The 20,904-nt window shown below is 45.3% G+C and overlaps 1 protein-coding gene across 25 annotated transcripts in view; it reads right to left on the bottom strand.

Moving 5' to 3' along the window:
• Positions 1 to 20,904, bottom strand: part of LOC129030855 (myomegalin) — a 226,010-nt gene that overhangs the window by 11,204 nt on the left and 193,902 nt on the right. For 9 of the 25 annotated variants that reach the window (XM_054476766.2, XM_054476691.2, XM_054476712.2 and 6 more), the window contains 14 exons: positions 19,568 to 20,003; positions 18,534 to 18,726; positions 17,846 to 17,965; positions 16,140 to 16,668; positions 14,120 to 14,355; positions 13,068 to 13,119; positions 11,774 to 11,997; positions 10,971 to 11,123; positions 8,787 to 8,972; positions 5,016 to 5,267; positions 3,702 to 3,833; positions 2,912 to 3,031; positions 1,232 to 1,421; positions 406 to 530 (listed from right to left, as the gene is read on the bottom strand). In XM_054476766.2, the coding sequence (XP_054332741.1) occupies positions 406 to 530; positions 1,232 to 1,421; positions 2,912 to 3,031; positions 3,702 to 3,833; positions 5,016 to 5,267; positions 8,787 to 8,972; positions 10,971 to 11,123; positions 11,774 to 11,997; positions 13,068 to 13,119; positions 14,120 to 14,355; positions 16,140 to 16,668; positions 17,846 to 17,965; positions 18,534 to 18,726; positions 19,568 to 20,003 (2,948 nt within the window). The remainder of the gene's footprint in view (positions 1 to 405; positions 531 to 1,231; positions 1,422 to 2,911; positions 3,032 to 3,701; positions 3,834 to 5,015; positions 5,268 to 8,786; positions 8,973 to 10,970; positions 11,124 to 11,773; positions 11,998 to 13,067; positions 13,120 to 14,119; positions 14,356 to 16,139; positions 16,669 to 17,845; positions 17,966 to 18,533; positions 18,727 to 19,567; positions 20,004 to 20,904) is intronic. The other 16 variants (XM_063651383.1, XM_063651386.1, XM_054476739.2 and 13 more) reach the window with 3 other exon arrangements.

Raw genomic sequence — 20,904 nt, forward strand, 5'->3', positions numbered from 1 at the left:
GATGTCACTAGGGAAAAGGCCAGGGTGGGAGCAGACTGCCTGCTGCATTGGGCTGAATGGGTTGTCAGTATGTATTACCGACAATATTAAAGGCCTTTTCAAATGATGATATCATTAGGACAGTTCTTTTGCTTTCAAAAATGTTACAATCTAGACATTGATAGGAATGTCTGGATTTTCTTCAAGTAATTAGGAATGATCAGGCTGGATCTTGCTTGTCCCACCAACCTGTCCCGTTGGGCTTTGTGTTTGAGAGTTCCTACTGGGAGCCCCAGGCTCAGGTGGGGATTTCTGAGACAGAACTCTGTAGCTTCTCATGATCTCCACAACTCCCAAAGGAAAGAGCTCACTAGCATCCTATGCAAGGGCAAAAAGCTCCTGGGGTGAGGGGAGAAGAACACATACCTTTCAGCCCCTTCTTGGAATTGCCATAAAGTGCCTCGTAGATTTGTAGCTCTGATTGGAGGGACTCAAAGAGCTGCTGTTTCTCTTCACACTGTTGCTGCAGGAGAACCAGCTTGTGCTGCAGTCTGACCAGGGAGAGGGAAGGCCCACTGAGATGGCAGAGCCACTCAGCCACACCAGAGCAATAAGCTGAGAGCCAGATGTCAACTCAGGGGGTCATAAAGAGTTATGGTTAGGGTTACATCTGAGCCCCAGATGTCAACTCAGGGGGTCATGAAGACTATCACTTTTATTTCACAGATGTGGAAATGGAGGCTGAGGGAGGTCAAGTAACTTTGCTTGAAAACACACCATTACCTACATTAGTTCAGAGCAGAACAGACACACCAGCACAGTCTCCTTACTGTTCCTACAGTGCTCTTTGCATTCTGACAAGCAGTTACAGGGCTTATGCTGGGACCAAGCATCACAGCCAGTATAGAAGCTTCCTAGGTGGTGGTGAGACTAATGTCCTATATCTAATTGGAAGCATGGGAACCCTTCTTTTTCATGTCTCTGATATACTGAAGACTTCTATAACAGAGTTTTACTCTCTCAACTTGGGAGTGACAAGGCATTCCCAGAGAAGTCCTTTCTTCTGCTCAAATCGCCCCTCCAACTGCCCCCACCCCACAACTGACACACAAAAATCAGGAATAGCAGAGGGAACATTTAGGTTTCCAAAAGAGGACACCAATTGTCTTGCCAATATCCCTTCCTCTTGTAATGTAAGAATGAATGTAAGAATGAAGAATGCTACCTTCTCTGTCAATGGGTCCCCTCTTACCTGGAGTCGTTTTCCTGGAGGGAAAGACGTTCCTCCCTGAAATGCAAGACCTCTTGCTGCTTCTCCCTCAAGTCTTCCAAAAGCTGCTGCCTTTCCACCTTCTGGTGCTCCAGCTCCTTTTCCAGCTCTTGAAGGTGGGATCGAGAGGACAGCAGAGCCTCTCTCAGGCTTTCCGTTTCCTGGGAGTGCTCTGGTGAGAGGAACGCAGGATTGATTTATTATCATGGGGCCAGAGCTCAGCTGGAAGATGACCCCAAGCACATCCACCCTGACAAACAGAGATAAGGAGCAGGGAAGGAAGGCCCTATGTTGGTGGGAAGAGCATGCTGGCTCAACATCCCCCGCAGCCTGGAGAATGGTGCCTCTCTCTCTTTGCAAAACCCTTCATTCCACTTATTTAATCTGTCCTACCTTGCTCTTAGAGAAATTCTGGTTTTTAATGCCACCACTTTCCAAGTGCTCACATATCATCTGTTCAATAATCCATTCTTGAATTTTGACAAAGATCAACATCAAGATCTCTTTTTGGAATGTATCATTTTCATTATTTTGAAAACTGGGATATTTGGTTTTTTTTTGAACTTGCAGCACTTCTCTGATCTTCACAAGTTGTCAAAGATTATTGAAGGGACTCTAAAAATACAGCTGCAGGCTCAGTAAGTCCTCTGGGGAAAGAGTCACCTGAGCCTGGCAAATTGTACTCGTTTAAATCTCTTACTGTCTTCTCACCTGTGAGGTCTGTTCTATTCTCTCCAAGCATGCAACGGTAGCTCAGTAGTTCTGCCCTCTTTCTTATCTGTTAACTTTTGTTATCGTCCCCCAGCAGTGACCTTTCCTCTCAAATCTTCTTGCTAATATAGAAATCAATCAATTAAATTAATTAATTAATTTAGGTGGCTATTTTAGAAATATCTCTTGGTGGCTTTTTCCTTTTCTACAAGCATTCCTTCATTCTGGCTTAATCCTTTTGGATACTACTCTCAGTCTTTTTATGGCTGTTCAATAAATATTTGTGAATAAAAATACTTTGTTATCGATAATACATTGATCTGATCAAGTAGACTAACACCAAGGTCAGCTGCCTCCCAGCCACATGAGAAATGATGCCCACCTGTGAGCGCCCCCTGGCTAGGGCTGGGAAAGTGCTGGGGGGTATTTGCTAGTGCCACTCGGCATGGAGTCATAGTACTGACCAGAGAGAAGCCCTGAGTCTATGAGTGAGGGATGTGGTGAGGAGGCAGAGGAATGGCACAGCAGGGTCAGGAGCGACACATGCTGCTGCTGTAAAGTCTGGAGAAACTTGAGAGGGAAGATAGCATTCGCACTCCCTCCTTTATTGGTTCCAAATCAGTTGTGAGTGAAGGGAGGTAGAACATATACCAGACTGGTATCCAAATTGATAGCTCGTGACTCTGCATATATGCAGGTGGGCTTGTACAGAAATGATGGATTTCCTAGAGCTCTTCGCTTCTGGGGACTAGGAGTCTGAGGGGCCCATAGTTGGCACATCTTAGAAAGCAGCCTTCTCTAGACAGAGAATAGCTGTGAGTTTGGGTTGGTGGATCTGAGTAGCTCTGTTACCTCTACCTTCTTCTGTTTGCTTCTCCAGTTGGTGATTAGTATGGCCAGGGAAGAAAGAAACTTAAGAGTGACCACAGTTTGTGGGTTTTGACCACGTACCTCTGGAAACATGACTCAGTTGAGCCTGAAGTCTTCGATTTTCTTCCCTGAGGACTCTGTTCTCATTGCAGAGCTGAGGTATGGACTCCAGGCCCTGACTGTAGAAGTTAGAAGTGGATCCTGTCCCAGAAAGTAGACATTTGGGTAACAGAAGCTTCCAAAATGTCCCATTCTTTATCTCTCAAAGATACTGCCCCAACCCAGCAGAAAACCCCAAGGACTCAAGGCCTGGCCCTGAATGAAGCATGGGGGGCTGGGTACATGTTTTCTGTGTGCCTCTTCTCAGTGGATTCTTTGCGTGCATCATCACATGCCGTAACTGCAATGGTGCAGGAGGCCTGATCTCCCTAAACAGCTGCTGCTGTGGTATAGGCAGGACAACAACATATGGAAAGACTGGCCTCCATGTGACAGCAGCTTGGAAGGAGAGTGTAAGGAGAAAGGCCACCTTGGTAAAGCGGCCAGGGGTGGAGTTGGGAGGACCCTTACACACCTGGCTCCACCACTTATCAATCACACAACAAAGGCACAGACATCAATCAGCAGGCAGTATATAAGCAGATTAAGTATGAGGTGAGAAGTCAGATGACTCTGGGCATCAGATGTAGTTCTGCCTTAAAGAGAGTTACTCTCTAAACTCAGATATATTCAGAAAGTAGGGATGACAGTACTTGCCCACCTCCCTTGCTGGACTGTTCATAAGGAGCAAGTGAAGTAAAGAATATCTGTGAAGCTCTGCCTAAAGGTCCCTAAATAGAGCCAGAAACAGGAAGGTCTGGGCCTCTCCTACCGCTTCCACGAGCAGTAGAGCTCAGCCGGTGTTCCAATTGCTCCCGTAGGCGGTCATTGATGCAGATGGACTCCTCCAGGCGCTGGCGCAGGTTCCGGATTTCACCAAGATGCTCTTCCAGCAGGTCAGCCCCTGCGGCCAAACCACCAGGACATGGAGAGAGGTGGGAGATGGAGAATCCTGGTTACGGATGGGGGTGGGGCTCGGCCAGGGGCCCTGCAGCAGGACCTATAAATATCACTAGCCTTCTGCCAACCGTGTCCTCTCACATGGACACCCAAAAGAATGGTAGTTTTGTTTAAACAGTAAATGTGCTTTCAAACACATAACAGTCACTTGCTAAAAAATCTCCATGGGCCTCCTCCCACACAGGGGTCTTGTGAGAGTTCCACGTTTTAGAAAAATAACTGAGGGCTCTGGACAAGGCCTGCCTAGCATCTGGAAAGGTATGGCCACCTCCTGGGTGTGACTATGAGGATGATAGGTGAGACCTCACTCTACCTTTCTTCTTACTGACACATGAGTGACAAAGCCCTTCCTCCCACCCTTAGAAAAAAGGCCTAAAGTAAAAGTATGTGATCTTACACTCACCCTATGCAGTTAATGACTGACACTGAATGCTTCCCTGAAATCACTTTTAATATGGAAGATGAAAGAATAGCCTGGAAGGATCTAGAGATCTGAAGGCAAATTAGAGAGGGGATGATATCCCCCTTCCCCCCGCCAAACAAAGCAAAAATATCCAGAAAAGTCAGACGGATGCTTACACCGGACAGTAACTGCACCATTTTGCTTTGGGCTCAGTCTTTTCCTGAAAATTACGATGGTCTTACTGTTGGAACTGAGCAGCATCCCAGCATTTATGAGCTTAGCTACACCTCTCCACTTGCTGTGACTGAGTTTTGTGCACAGGACATATGTGCAGGGTCAGGGAGCTGCACCCTTACACCCTTTCCTGTGACAAGTCCTGACTGATGGAAGAAAGTCCCATCTATGCCTGGCATTCTGGGGGGGTCTAAGAGAGTGGGCTGCAAAGAGGCCAGGCTGCAGAGGGATGGAAGGACATGAGTGTGACAGCACAAGAGGTGGGTCCATGACTTTCCCATATCCCTACAGAGCACTGAGGCCCTGGGCAGGAGAATGAAGAAATGTACTTGGAAAGGATTGAGCGCTGATACAGCTCTTCCATTTTATACCCCTCACTCTGTGAGCCAGGGATGAAGGAGGAATGAAACAGTCCAGCCTGGGTAGGAAAAGAGTAGACTCCGAATGAGACTTCTTTTCAAAGGCTGCCGTTTCTGCTTTGTGCTTTACCTGTGGGTTTGGAGTTAAGCTGGTACACAGAGGAGCCTGAGGATAGGTCCCCAGATACACTCCCTTTCTGAGGCCTCATCATGTCCCACTGGCCACTGCTGCCCAGGTACCCAGGCTCTAGGATTCTTCCCAGTTCTATGGTGCCCCTTGGAGGAGAGTGAGGCTGGGCAGAGTTGAGGTAGGGGGAGGAGTCGGCTTCCAAGTCGTTGCTCGGCAATGTAGCTGTAGAAGCAGGAGGAACAGTGCTGGCACCTGGGCAGAAAGAAACATGAGTAAGAAGGAAATGGGGTGTCAGAAGGGAAGAATTTGCAAGGAAGTGTGTGATTGCTAAGAATAGAGACTAAAAGGAGACATGTGGAATGTCAGAGATCCCAGTTCACTTTGGTATACTAATTAGACTAAGGCTCGTAACCTAGAGGTTGTAACTCTCACCCTTTGTATTTCCTAGCAGGAGACACAAGAGGTAGAGAATAAAGTATCCTAAAGTCATCAGTATACACAATGGAAAAGTCCAGTGGCCCCACTCCTGGATCCTACTATAATCCTTTATGACAGACTCCAAGGAAAGTTCTAAAAGTAGGATTTACTCCCACAGTTAGAAGTTGTGAGTGCAACGGAATACAGGATTGAGCTTACCTGTGAACACGAACAACTGTTTGTCTACATGTACTTGCCTTCCCCTGAAACTAACCAGTCAATATGTCCGTTCCACTTTGGAGTTTTTCAGAAGAGAAAGGGGACATGAAATCAAGCTGGATATGGTGGCCCTAGTTCCTCCAGACTGAAGAACTCTTTGCTGAGGCTGGGGAAGGGTCTATGTAAGGCAAGTATTTATTTGGATCCCATCCAACATGACTCAAGGAGCTGTAAAATGTCATCACTCCTGCCTAAAGAATCATTGAATACTATTCCACAGAGGCAGGTAGGACCTTTCATTTCATAGGCTGATACTTTAATAGATCCTTTGAAATCACAGGCCTTTCCCTTGAGCCCTGTCATCTCCACTTCTCTGTAAAAAGAAGCCCAGCATTGTGGAGATGAGGAAAGAGGTGGGCAGAGACACAGTCTAGAAGAAAATTCAGAAGCCTGCTTTCTTTCAGGGATTATGAACATGGGCAGCAAAATAGACAGGTAGCTCCTCCTAAGCAACAGGAGTGAGGTCATTATTTCCTCCAACCAAGCCAAACTCCTCGGAGGGGTTAGTGTAATTGCCACTTGCCAGTTTTTAGCCCTACTTGTAGCTGGTCCTCAAATTTGGGTACATATTGGAATCACCTGAGAAAGTATGGAAACATATACTGATTCCTGGATTCCAGAGATTTTGCCTTAATCAATATGGGATACATCTTGAACAATGGATGTTTTAAATTCATTTTAGGTAATTCTAATAGGCAGTAGTTTGAGAAGTCTTGTCATGAGTCTCTCTTCCAATTTGCAAAATACTAGATGTTCATTAGGATCACTTAGTTAAGGAGGAAGATTAAAAATTTAAGCACCTACATTTTAGAAGGGATGCAACAAATACATGATTTCCTACCTCTTTCAAACTGCCTTCAACCCCATCCGAACACAAGGCAAAGGGGGAAATCAGTGGTTGCAGATAGTCAGCTTACTTTTTAATCAAGGCCATGTGAGGTTTTAAGTCTATCAGTAACAATGATCAGTATTCTCATGTTCCAGTCCCTTGGCCACACAATACACAGCACATGCTCTAAACCATGCAAAGACACCATACAGACTCTTGCACAAGATTTTAACCCAGGGACCTGAGAGGCCACCATGCACCACTGTCCACATGGAAACCTGGCTCAAAGCAAACAATGAGCATGGATAAGCAATGGTCCCTTGGAGAGGACCTTGACTTCAGGTGGAGAAAGAAAGGGCTACAATCTTCCTCATCGAGGCTGGGACCATTCGAACTCCGGTCAATGGCCTCAGACTTGATGTAATTCCAATTTAACCCAAAACAACAGACTCTTTTTCATGGACAGTGCTCTCCTTCCATCCTTCCATTTGGGCAAAGACAAATGGACAAATGTGGAAAGATAAACGAAAAGGAGGCAAGAGAAAGAAATGGAAGCTAGAAAATACTCTTGCTATTTGTCATGGGGCACATTTGTTGCCCATTCATTGTTGGTGCCAGAACTGCTAAAATAACAAGTTTTAGGTCAGAAACAGCAGCACTTCCTACTGGTCTCTAAAGAGAGGGAAAAAATTGTTGCAAGGAGTCCCCAGAGTTTGATCAGCTGAGTTCAGCTCCATACTCTAAGCAGGATGGTGACAAAGCCATCCTAAGTAGAAAAGATATAACAGAAACATGAAACCTGGAGCAGAAGACCAGATTCAACCCCATCTCTCCCACTTACCAGTGACCTTGAACAAGTAACTTCACTTCCCTGAGCTTTAGAGTTCCCTGCACTAGACAAAGTATCCATTTCCTGGGTTGACAAAATAAATAGGCTAGGCTGGGTGCAGTGGCTCATACTTGTAATCCCTGCACTTTCAGAAACCAAGGTGGGCCGATCACTTGAGCTCAGGAGCTCTAGACCAGTCTTGGCAACATGGCAAAACCCTGTCTCTACAAAAAATACAAAAATTAGCCAGGTGTGGTGACACACACCTGTAATTCCAGCTACTTGGGGGGCTGAGGTGGGAGAGTCGCTTGAGCCCAGGAGGTAGAGGCTGCAGTGAGCCGAGATTGTGCCACTGCACTTCAGTCTGCATGACAAAGTAAGACCCTGTCTCAAAAAAAAAAAAAAAAAAAAAAAAAGAGGAAGAAGGAAAGAAATATGCTGGTCCACATGACATTTGGGGCTATAGGGAGGGGGATGCAAATTATTGGCTGTTGTCTTGCATCACTAGAAACTTCTGGCATGGTGACCCTATCAGTCTCTGGCTCACCTAAGCTTCTTTACAGGCACAGAAAGTGCCTGACAAATGAGTTTAAGTTCATTCAAACTGCTTTCTAACTGTTGTGCTTAAGGTGCTATGAGAGAGCAAATTCATGTGAAGGTTTGTCATTTTTTTCTAAGCTATCAGTGACCACCAGCACACTAAATTTATGATGAGCATCCAGCCTACAAATACATCAAAGCATTTTCTAAAAGTGACTGTCCACAGTCTACATAACTACATGAGATCAATTATCTTTGGGAGTCAGAGGATGGGATTCAGTCAGATGCCATAGCTGGTGCTGTGGTTCTAAGCTGCCTGTGTGTCACCTGTTCCAGGGCAGGGACCAACCCTGTGCAGTAGGAAAAGGGGCTCATCATTTCCTTTTCTGAATTCCTCTATCATTACCCTTTTTGCTCCAATCTAATGATGTCAGGAACTGAACTTGATTAACAGCATTTCACAGCAGAAAAATCTAATAGCCACACAAAGGAGCCCACTGAATATGGCCATCTTTTTCTTGGCCACTTCATCCTGCACAGGCAAAGCATAACATCTCTCTCCCACCCCCTACCAATGAGCAGTCCACCAGTCTGTCAGGGATTCAGCATACTTGGTGGTATCCAACACTGTCTACAGTGTGAGAGCACCAGATCTAGAGCCTCGTGAACATATCTACCTGTTAACTGATGAGACACACACCACAGAAATAACAGTAAATACATTTCCAAAAAATAAGCAAGCAGAGCTTTCCCTCACTCTTCCATTTGTAATGTGTACCCATGTTGTTTTTTTAAACTCTGCCATCCAGCCCGAGCCATGCAGAGCAACACAGTGTGGGGCTGCCAATCGCAAGCACACAAATGCAGAAGTGCTCACTTTCTCCCAACTGCTTCTGCAGCATCTGTAGCTCCTGCTGAGCCTCAGCCAAGGAGACCACCGGTGTCTCACAGCAGCCAAGGAGGGGAGGGCCAGTGGGGCTGAAAGGCAGGAAGCTGGGTGGAGCTGAGGGCAACGGTGCCTGAGGAAGGCTAGCCAGCTTGGGTATGGAGTGAAAATGAAAGCCTAGGAACAGAAAGTTAGGGAGAAAAGAGACACATCATCAAGAGAAAATGAGAGAAAAGAATGGGTAAAAGATTGAGAAGGTAAAACCATTCCCTGACCAGACATCACCCTGTGGAGTGGCTATCACCTAGTGTGGTACAGGATGAGACAGCCAAGGGTGACCATTGCTACCAGAGGCTGGCCTGGCTGACCTTCCCTCTTCTCCCCTGCCAGGGCTATCCTGCATATATCCTCTGTGTTCATCTTGAAAGCAATTGGCTAAAGAAGGTAAGGTGGCATTATTGAGCCCCACTCCAGCAATCCTGGACATGGACAAGTCAGAGAGCCTGAATGCTCTCAAGGGCCCCTGGGGCTCTGTTCCCAGCATGTATCAGTCCTTGGCCCTGGGACAAGACTCTTTCTCCACCTAGAACTCCTGACAGCATCAGGTCCCATCCTGAGTAGGAGAGATGTGAACAAAGGCTGTGGGGAAATTTTCATTACTAGTGCATGCAGTTCAGGACTCTGATGGAAACAAACTTCAGAATTCCAAATCAACGTGTTCATTGACCAAATTAAAAATAGATGCCTTGGTAGAGTGGCTTAGACAAAATGGCTTGCAAACCCTTCTGGGCATTTAAATCACATAGCAAAAACACTTAATATATGTAGATTCTTTAGGCCTTCTTGATTCTGTCTAGGCCTTAATGTAGACTTACAGAATTATAAATTCTTGGAACATGAAATCTGCATTTTAAAAAAGTCTTCCCTGGTGATCTTTAGGCAGCCCATCTATAGACAGGTTTTTAGAAACCCTGGCAAGGTTCAATGTTTAAAATTGCTTCCTCTTCCCTAAAAGCAATTAAAGGACAGGTAGCCAATGGAGAGGAAGCAGAAACCAAGGCTGACCCGTAGAGAATGTCTAATGTAGAAGACAATGATTACATCCTAAAACACATCCTAATGGTGCTGGCACCATTTCAGATCAATACTGCAAATATACTCAAATCACCAGGTAACACAGCCCAGGCATTCTTTGAGGAGGCATTCTGATTTTTAAATCCTCTGTTCTTTATCTTCTGCTCTGTTTGAACCCACAACATTTAAGCAGATGTCTATAAGTCTGGAAGCACAGCTTTTCCTCATGATTCTGGTCCAGCTGCTGCCCACTCTGTCCTAGGAAACTTTGAAACCAGGCTCAGGAAGCATTGGAACACTTCCTCTTAATTAAGATTTTAGTTGAATTGCCTTCAGGGAAATGAGGGCAGCAGAAGAAAGCACTGTGCTTTCTGGGAGCACCTCTACTCAAGTCAAACCTCACAACAAACCACACTGAAGGCAGCCAGCCAGCTATGGTGGGAGGTAGGAGGCAAAGACAAGGTTTGTCTTTTCCTTGTCATCCCTGGTACAGGGCAGTGAATGAGCAGTGTACCCTCCGGCAACTAAGCTGGACTTGTAAATGAAATGCATCCCTTTAACTGCCCCCAAGATACGCACTATGTACATATCAAGGACTGCCAATCCATTCATACATCCATTAATGGTAATGTACTATGAACAGAACCTTGTCTGAGGCTGTTCTCACCATACTTGGCTATGAAATAAGTAGCACTACCTCTTGCAGAGGATCTCCATGCAGATTTAATGGGTAACACATACAGTGGATCAGTAGATGTGAATTTCTTTTCATCCTATGGCTGTTATAATCCTGGGAGAAACATTTTGCCTCTTTGCTCCCAGGATAAAATGAAACAAAACCAATAAAAATGTTTCTTTTTAAATGATTAGCCAACTACTGGTCAAAGCTGGTATGCAGATGAAAACCTGATGTGGATTACTTATTTTCTAAAATATTTTCTTAAATCAGACACAACTGGCACATGAGGATGGTTTCTCCACTCTGTCTAGGTTTTGATGCATTTAGGCCCCTAACAGTCCAAACTTCTGTCGTTGAAGAAAAGTCAAACAGGCAGCAGAGGAAGAGGAGATGAAGCTTCTGCCCCATTGGCTGTTGCATACCTGAATGGGCCTGGTTGGCCTCCTTGGGGGGATTCTGGGGAGTTGGCAAGCTGATGGGGTTGCTGTTGGATTCGGCCTTAACCCCCTGAGATGCACTGGTTGATGATGGTTTAGAAGACAACACAGCAGAACGACTCGAATGATGGATGGAATCTATAAAACCCATGAATGAAAGAAAACGTATGATGTTCTATAGAGAACTGGAATCCTGGCCTTATATTTACTCAGGGGTACCAGGGCTAGAGTCTGCTTTCAGGGAAAGAACCAAGCGCAAGCACTGCTAGCAGTGTTCATTTTCTTGCTTGCAGACAGCCCCTATAGTGAGGCAAACCACCTTAGGGATGACAGCGGTGCTCTGAGCTCTGAAACATGAAAATGGCAACTCCAAAAATATCAGGCAAGACTAGCAGCATCTGTGGACACCCACATATACTTAGGGAACACTGCTCAGTGATAAGTAGGAAGATCATTGTAGGAGAGATGAAGGAGGTTTTCCATCTTAAAGAAGAGCTATCTGACAGAGTCAACGAGGAAGAAGAGTCTGCCATGATCTTCTCACTCTCCCCACAATGGCTCACCTAGTGCCCAACAGCACGTACATGCCCATGGAGGCCAGGGTGAAAGAGGTAACTTGTAGAGTCAGGAGCAGAGCAAAGATCCTGATCCACTGGTGCCGGTGCATGGCACTTGACCCCACAGCTATGTTCAGCCTGATACACACCATGGTGGAGCTATAAGGCCTGTTTCCTGAGTTCTCCACTCAGCCTAGACAAAGATGGTACCACCCAGAAAGTGGAGGCTACCTGAGTGACTGGGAGAAGCTTTCTTCTCTTCATAGTGTGTGTACTCGCTGGCTATGTCCATGTCAGAGCAGGCTTCCAGCTCATCAGACAGGAGAGAGGTGCTGCTGGGAGAGCGGTGGGAGTCAGACAAGGCATGGCTGCTGGAGGGTGTGAGGGACCGAGCATCCAGCTTGGCCTGCAGGACTTCAATCACTTTCTCCTTCTCTTGCAGCTCCCTGCTGAGCCTGGTTGGGAGAAGGGGGACAACAGGTAAAACCAAGGTCGCCCAAACCAACCTGTCCTGACCGTGGCTCATAGGAAAAGCCAAGTAAGCCAAGGGGACCATGCCTGCAGAGAATAATGGAAATAACCCACCTCTGCTTAGTGATGGAGCGTAGGTGGGGTGTAGATGGAGAGAGAATAGCTACCTAGTGCTCTGGCCACATAATATGCTGAAGACAAGCAAAGATATAGCTAGCCCTCCTTTTAAGGCACTGCTGCTTAATGTATGATCCCTGGAACAGTTGCAGCCTGTGAACTGTTTGTTACCATCTCCAACAAGACAAGTATAAAAATTGAAAGCAAGCATTGAGAAACACAGAGCAAACCACTGTCCCAACATCCAAGAGCATGATCAGTGGAATCATGTAATTAACTGAATTCAGACCATATATGTTTCTGATGGATTAGAAATAAAAACAAAACAAAACAAAAAACAACACTGTGTCCTTCACTACAGATATTTTCAGAAGCATTTATGTAGTCTGAGACACAAGCATGACACAAAGAACCCCAACTAGTGGCTACAACAGACTCTGAGCCCGTATTTCATTGATCATTATATGAAGCAACTCACTGAGAACTGGGTCCTGAGGCACTGCAGCCTCCTGGTGATCTACACCATCTAGGCCTTTTTCACCAGGTCCTGTTATATGATTCTTTTTTCCCCCCAGGGCAATTGAGTGACTATTAAACTGGCTGTCAACCCAACTTTGGAAAAAGCTCATCCTGCTTATTAAACACACAGCAGGAAAGCAGGACCGTTAGTGGGGCAGAAGACTCTTGAAACCTAGTTAGTTCACTTTTTGCTCAGACTGTTTCTAGGTTACTAAGCCTGGAGAATTAATGTGCCAATGTAACTCAACCAAAAGGGGAGAAAGAATTTAATTAAAAACAACAGTGAGGTGTTCAATGAATGCATGAATTCAATACATTCAGCACTTTCCTTTATTCCCCTTGATTTGTGGAGCTGCCGCCACCCTTGACCCTTTGGGCCTCAGTCCCAATCTCTTTCCCAGATTCTCCTCTGAATTACCTGAGGGCCAGTGGCTCAAGTCCAGCTTGATCTTTCTCACTTTTATGATCCTCTGCAAACCAAATTTAGAAAGAAACGATAAGAAATTAGGCTGGTCCCACTTCCCGCATTATAAACACAGGAGCCTATCTGGAGACAGAGTAGTGAGCATTTCATGTGTACATCCAGAACAGTTATTCTGGGAGGCCTCAGCTTGTGTCTCTAGAGAAGTGACCCCACTGTCCCTGACCTGCTGGTCACCATCATGACTTCCTCTGCCCTAAATCAAGGTAAAACATTTAAAATGTCTTTTGTTCCATTAATCATGAGGCCCTTGCCCAGCTGCCCTGTGGGACACTCCAGCCTCCATGTCCTGCTGCAGACTAGCTCCCCAATGCATATGCCCCACCACAGCTTTCATGCGGAACCTGCACTGGTCTCTGAGGAGATGACAAGAAGCCCTGCCCCACCTCTGCATCTGCCACCAGGCTGGGTGGCTCCCAAGTCTGATCCTACTTTACTCCCTTGGATATTCTCTGGAAATTCTGAGTAGAGGACCCCAATAATAACCAATGTAGCCCTTGAACTACTGCAGCCAGTGCCTAAACCATGTATAAAAGAGCATGGCGCTTTATCCATATGTGGAGTACCTGCATGTACATTGCCATGTCATAAATGGAGACACCACAAGGATAAGGCATTTAGCGAGTTGGTGGCAGCATCCAGGCCAGAGCTTGAGTCTTGTAATTCTTGGTGCAGGGCTCTTCCTCCTATAACAAGGCCCTTCCATCTCATGTCCCCTACTCCCTCTTAGCATCAGATAGATGCTGCCCCTGCCCCACAGGTCACATTCCATGAGTGGTGAAGTTTCTATAGTTGTAACCATGGCATCTCCAGCCCTGTGTGTTCCTCTCCATGCTCCCCACTGAGCAGTCTTGATCCTGTATTAGCCCCAGGAAATGAAATAGAAACAGGACCTTAGGATAAAAAGTTGCAGTGGAGATGTGGTGGCCACCAGGGGCTGGAACTGTGGGGGTGACTGAGAGTATTCCAAAGCCCTGTGGCCAACTTACTGGTGCTGAGTTTGCTGGTGAGCCTCTCTGTCAGCTGGCTTCCCTGGGCGAGTTGCTCCCGGAAGCTCTGTCCCAGGTAGTAGTCAATGTCATTGCTCCTTAGGAGATCCTCAAAAGATTTTACTGTATCTTTTGCATGCTGGGTGATAAGATAACAAATACCTCTCCCTTCTCGTATTTTTTGCCGTAGGTAAGACAGTTCCCGGGCCTGATCCTGAATCAGGGAATCATATTTCCTAATGCAGGACAGGGGAGGAAAGAGTAAGTATGGAAAGAGTGGATGCTAAGTTATGGAGTTATGGGGGCTTCTGTAGAGATTTCTATGAGAACATCTCTAAGGAACGCCCCCAAGCTGAATTCTGGCACATAAGCCATAGGAGGTATTTAAGAGTAAATTCTACCCTGATAAAGTATTGCATTAAAAAACTTAGTATGGGCCGGGCGTGGTGGCTTAGGCCTATAATCCCAGCACTTTGGGAGGCCAAGGCAGGCAGATCACAAGGTCAGGAGTTTGAGACCTGCCTGGCCAATATGGTGAAACCCTGCCTCTACTAAAAATACAAAAAAAATTAGCTGGGCATAGTGGCGCATGCCTGTAATCCCAGCTACTCTGGAGGCTGAGGCAGGAGAATTGCTTCAACCTGGGAGGTGGAGGCTGTAGTGAGCCAAGATGGCACCACTGCACTCCAGCCTGGATGACAGAATGAGACTCCGTATCAAAAAAAAAAAAAAAAAAAATTAGTATGCTGCTGTTCTTCAACTGTTATATATGTGTTAATTATACGTCCCCAGATAAATCATAAGGTCTGTAAGAATAAACATAGTTCTGCATTTTACATCCGTTACAGCACCAGTATCACATAGATTCACAGCAGTTACTCAATGAATAATTAGCATCATTTCATCGTAAGTCTAGACAGGACCTTTCATGTCTTCTGTTTTTACCACCACCTGATGCCTGAATTTCTTCTATGTTATGATACTGTGGCTGACTGTATTTTGCAATGATGGCCATCACATAAACTCTCATACCATCAACTGATGGGACCCAAAACAAGAGACCCTAAGTGAGAACCACCCAGCTGAGCCCAGTCAAACCATAGAACCATGAAGCATAATAAAGTGTTATTTGAAGTCACTAAGTTTTAGAGTGGTTATTACTTAGTAATAGATAACCAGGACACACCAAGATGAATGTCTGTGTTTTCAACACAAAGTATCAATAACACTTATAACTATGGCAAATAGCATTGAGAGCTTAATATATGCTAGGTACTATTCTAAGCACTTGTATTAATTCTTTTTTTTTTTTTTTTTTTTTTCCTGAGACAGACTCTTGCTCTGTCACCAAGGCTCGAGTGCAGTGGTGCCATCTTGGCTCACTGCAACCTCCACCTGCCAGGTTCAAGCGATTCTCCTGCCTCAGCCTCCCGAGTAGCTGGGATTACAGGTGTGCACCACCATGCCCAGCTAATCTTTGTATTTTTAGTAGAGATGGGGTTTCACCACGTTGGGTAGGCTGGTCTCAAACTCCTGACCTCAGGTGTTCTACCCGCCTTGGCCTCCCAAAGTGCTGGGATCACAGGCATGAGCCACCACGCCTGGTCAGCACTTGTATTAATTCATTTAAACCTAATATCCACCCTTTGAGATGGGTTCTCTTATCGTCCTCACTTAATAGGTAAGGACAAAGGCTCAGAAAGGTTAAGAAGTTTGCATGGGTAGTAAGCATCAGAGCTAGGCGGTCTGATTCCAGTATTACTACTATACTATACCATCTTTACTAATATATCCCTAAGAGGAAATCCCTGAGACCCGGTATCTCCCAGATACTGGAACATCATCCTATGCCCTCCTGGTTGCCTACCTGTCTTTTCCACAGACCTATATCTACCATTTAAATCAGTGTCCCTGTGAATACCCAGACATGTTCTTTCTTCCAAGTGCCTGAGCTACCCTATGCCAAGCACAAACTTACACATTTTCAATCAAGAAAGTACCCAAACAGTGCCATCCTTACCCAGGCCACGAGGCTGATCTCAGCTCCTCAGCCAGCTTCCCTTCTAGTCCATTTTTTGGGAGCTGGGCCTCCAGCTGGGATACTCTCTGGATGAGACTCTCCAGGTCCTTTTTGGCCTGAAGCCCTGGAGAGTAGAAAGCCCCAGTGCCATCAGACAGCCACCCCTCATCCTCATCAGGGACACTATGAGGTGAAGACCCTTCCAAGGTGCCAACAGCTCTCAGCTTCCGGGGTCTTTCCAGACTAGATGAATAATCACTTGTAACCGAGAGGGACCGGACCCGGCTCTTGAGGTTTTGAATGACCTTGTTGGCATTCTGCAGCTGGGCCTTCAGATCTTTGATGTCCTTTCGTAGGACCAAGATGTTTTCTGACTTTCCATATACCCGGAACTCTTCCTGCTTCCCTAGCTGGTTCTCCAAGGGCTTCCTCTCGGAGGAACTAGCCAGTGTTGAGCCCTGGTGCCCCTGCTCAGAGCATAGCCCCTCCATCAGGATCATTTCCTTGAGGGTGTTGTGCTCCTCACACTCTGAAAAAAGACAAAGATGTCTTCCTAAATAAAAGTTGGATGTGCTTTTGTGCCACTGCCTTTGAGAGGAGGCAGGTTTGGTCATGAGGACAATAATTACTAGGGAAAAGTCGAAGTGGTACTTTATTCAACCCTGACACTGTACTAGGCATTCAAATACAATATTTCTTATCCTCCTTATGCCTACAAGTTAGGTTTCATCACTTTCTATTTTACTGACTGGGGAAACCAAAACTTAAAGGGAGGTGGTAAACTAGCTTGTTCTAGATCACTCAAACTAGCACATGGCAGAGCCAGAATTCAAATCCTCCAATGTCCTGTGTTCATTCCACACACACTGGTGTTTCTTAAGACATTAACATGGCCTTATCTATTTAGGATGGCCACAAGAACGTAGGACAAGCTATTACTGCACGCTGAAAGTTTAATGCTCTTTAAATTTTGCTATAATTTAAAAGTTTATTGGGTTACAACTGTGTGAAAAATAGGCATAGGAAAATAAGACTTCAAATAAATATATCAGCATGTTAACATCAGTGTATTAGGGCAGTAGTAGTCAGAATGAGAACTAATCCATGGCATTTTATCAGATGCCAGGCACTGTTCTAAAGCATTTTATAAGAATTTACTCATTTAATTGACATCAGTACCTGATGGGGTAGGTAGTTCCTTTATTACTATTTTAACATATGAATAAGCTGGGGCATAGGAAAGTTTTCAAACTGGGATTTGAACCAACCAGTCTGGCCCCACGATCTTTTCTCTTAACTGCCACACTACACTGCCTCAAGAATGAGAGAGATTGTGTTTTTCTTCTCTTCTGGTTTTCAATGTGGTGGGTGGCCCTATAGTTGTAGTCTTTTTATAATGCAAAACCAAATAATTTTTAACTTATGGTTTGCATGTTTCTAAAACCTTATCTGGTCTCTAAGTAGGCCTTAGTATTTCTATAATGATCAGTTGGATAGAATTTTATATTATTATTATTATTAGCAGTATGCCAAAAACTAATTGTAGAAATTCAAACTTATACTCAGCCTCATTTTGGGTAAGAGTTCTCCTATTAACCTCCTGTCCTCCTCTTCCCCAATACTTGTCAGGTGTGGAATTGGCCAACAGCATCCAAATGTGACAGCTGACTCCAGGGAGGGGTGACCCCCACACCCTGTGCTCTTACCAGGACTGGTGGTTTCCTCCCGTTCAGCCTCATTCTCGCTTCGGCCACAAGTCTCATAGCCCAGGTCCTGGAGGTCCACCTGGACCTGCTTGCTGTCCTGCTTCACCAAGGATTCACCTGCTTGGGAAGAGAAGCAGGTGTTACAGAATGTCTGAATTTCCCACATATGCCCTCAGCCTCAATGGCACATACCCTAAGCTTTTGGGGCAGGGAGGGCAGATCCACAGTGGGAGAGAAGCTTCTCTGAACTGGTGGGAGAAGAGACCACCAGCTCCAGGAAGCAGAATTTCTTTCCACAGGAGGAGCCTGCATTTGCCATTATCTCCCCTTCAGATAACCCAGGCTTTAGTTGGGACCAGATATCTGTAAGTCAGGGATTGTACACTATCATCTCTAGTAGCCCCATTGAAGCTGGCAAGTGCTTTATCCGCAGGGGTTCAATAAATGTTGAATGGAGCTGAACTAATTTAGAGTCCCAAGACCCTAGACCTGTACTGTCCAATAAGGTAGTTAGTAGCCACATATGGCCACTTTATACTAAATTAACTAAAATTAAATAAAACCAAATGTCCAAGTTGCACTAGCCACACTTCATGTGCTCAATAACCACGTTACGTCGGTATAGAACATACAGAACTTATAAGACACACAGGCTACTTTTCTTTACTAGTAAGTCATAGTTACTTACTACGCATAACTCTGTATTTCTCCAGCTCACTAGCCTGAGCAAAGACAGTGGCTTCTGATAGCAGCAGCTTCTCCTGGAGATCTTGATAGCGTTGTTTGCATTGTGACAGCTGGGAGCGCAGGTGCTGGGTGGACCCTGGTAGGCTACACGCTGACTGAGGCCCAGGGTCACGAGGCTGGGACTGGTTATCCAACTGTGAAAGGGGCCAATACTGGGATCAGGACAGTCTGAGGTCACCCCCATGCAGTGATGACCACCGCCCCTTCTGAACCCTGTGGACTTTACTCAAGTCCGTCACAGCACTTCTCATGCCATTTGGCAGTGACTTGCTTTCCAGATGGAGCCCCTGGAGCGCTGGGATAATGTTTTCTTCATATCTGTATCCACAGCACACAGCACAGCGCCAATCAAGTCTACAGAGGAGCTCTCAGGAAATGTTTTCTCAGTGGTCAAAAAGAGAAGCGGTGGAACCCTCCACTCATCTCCCCTCACATTCTGTCCCATTGATTCTCCCAGAATCCCTGTATTCTCCATTATACTGAATCTTCAGCATGGCTCCTTCCCTAAAGAGGATCCCAATAACCCATCTGAGGCCCAGGAACAGACACCTGTGATGAACTGTGACAAAAAAATGGCAGTGATAAGGAAGGGATGTCATTACATACCACTTGTCTGGGCTGCCTCATAACCTGATGCATCCCTATGTTACAGCAGTTACCACATCCTGTTAAAATGACCTGTTTGTGTGCCATCTTTCCTTACCATATTAAGTATCTCAAGGGCAGCCATTGGTTTTATTGCCCCATGCCAATGCCTCGTGTGTTATCTGAAAAATTAAGTACTCAAGAAATATTTATGTTATAAAAGCCTTTCTAAAGGCTGAATATAGGCAGAATATTACTATTATTGTTTGTGGTACAAAGAGATCCTTCTCTTGGTACCTCCTGATTCATATGGGAGAACGTTTTAAGGTAAACACTGTCATCTCGAGCCCTTCTCCAATTGTTTTTCACTCAATCTAAGCCCACACTTACTTGGTGGGCATCCACTGTGAAGGTAGCCCCAAGGTCAAGGCTCTGGGGTCTGGAGCAAGGCCTCACAGTCACATTCCCCTCCTCTTGGTGTTGGTGCTTCCCAGGAGAACCAACCAGTTCTGTGTTTATTCTGTCGATGGTGCTGGTCAGATGCACGAGGAGCTCTGGAGTAAGTTTACTATTCCCTTCCTTGCTACTCAGCACAAGTTGTTCTTTGAGGAGGTTGATGATATTGTGGGCATTCTTCAGTTTTCCCTGGAGCTTTCTGAACTCAGCCTGAAGGCTACTCTCACTCAGACCCTTTTTGGCTACCACAGTCTCAACCATCACCTCGCCCTTCTCCTTGTCTTCCTCGATCTCCCATCCATCAGACATTGCTTCTCCCATCTGCTCTTTCAGCTCTGCATTCTCAAGGCAAAGGCTCAGCATGGTGTTCCTGCGGGAAACACACATAATTGAGGTCTAGGTCTGGTCCTGCCAACAGTTCCTAATAGTACCTCTTACCAACATCTCAGCCCACAATAAACTCAGACTTACCCCAGAACATGAAGCAACCTGAGACCTACCACAGCCCCCTAATTTTATATACAAGAAAGCCAAGGCTCAGGAAAAGTAAGAGACTTGCCCAAACTTCCACAGCTTCTTGGTGGCAGCACCGTCACTAGAAACCTTGGACTCAAGACATGCAGGCTAGTTTTCTTTACTTGTGCCACACAGCCTCATATGTTCTAATTTTTAGTAGCCTCTGGAATAAACAAGAGTACTTACACTGTTAAAAAATAAGACCTTTTCTGCAACAAATTTATTGTTATAAATTTTACCGTTCTATTATTTATCATCAGTCAGTTTCAAACCATTGGGACTTAGGAACACAGAATAAATAAATAACACTAATCAGAACTATTAATAAATCAAAATGTACTTAGATAATTGTTTGCTTTATGTCTGGCTCACGTGATAGAGATAACCTTCTTGAAAGCAGGACTGTGTCTGTCCTATTCATCCCGTATCCCCAGTGCCTACACAAGTGCCTGCCACATAAATCATTCATATTTGTTGAAGAAATAAAATTGACCAAAACAGCTAATTTGCACCAAGACATTCCAGATAAATTCTTTCCACAACAACAAACTCATACTAGGCTTGAGTGGAAGCAAACATGGCTGTAACAAGTCTATTCACTTAACTTTTTTGAGCCTCAGTTTCCTTTTATATAAAATAAGGATGATAACACTTACCTAGTAGAGTTAGCAGATGCTTAAATGAAATTGCATATATGGTATGGCTAGCTCAGGGTCTAACAGGGAAGTCATTCAATCCCTGCTGTACTAGCTGCA

Source organism: Pongo pygmaeus, chromosome 1, assembly GCF_028885625.2.
Source record: "Pongo pygmaeus isolate AG05252 chromosome 1, NHGRI_mPonPyg2-v2.0_pri, whole genome shotgun sequence".
Taxonomy (NCBI): domain Eukaryota; kingdom Metazoa; phylum Chordata; class Mammalia; order Primates; family Hominidae; genus Pongo; species Pongo pygmaeus.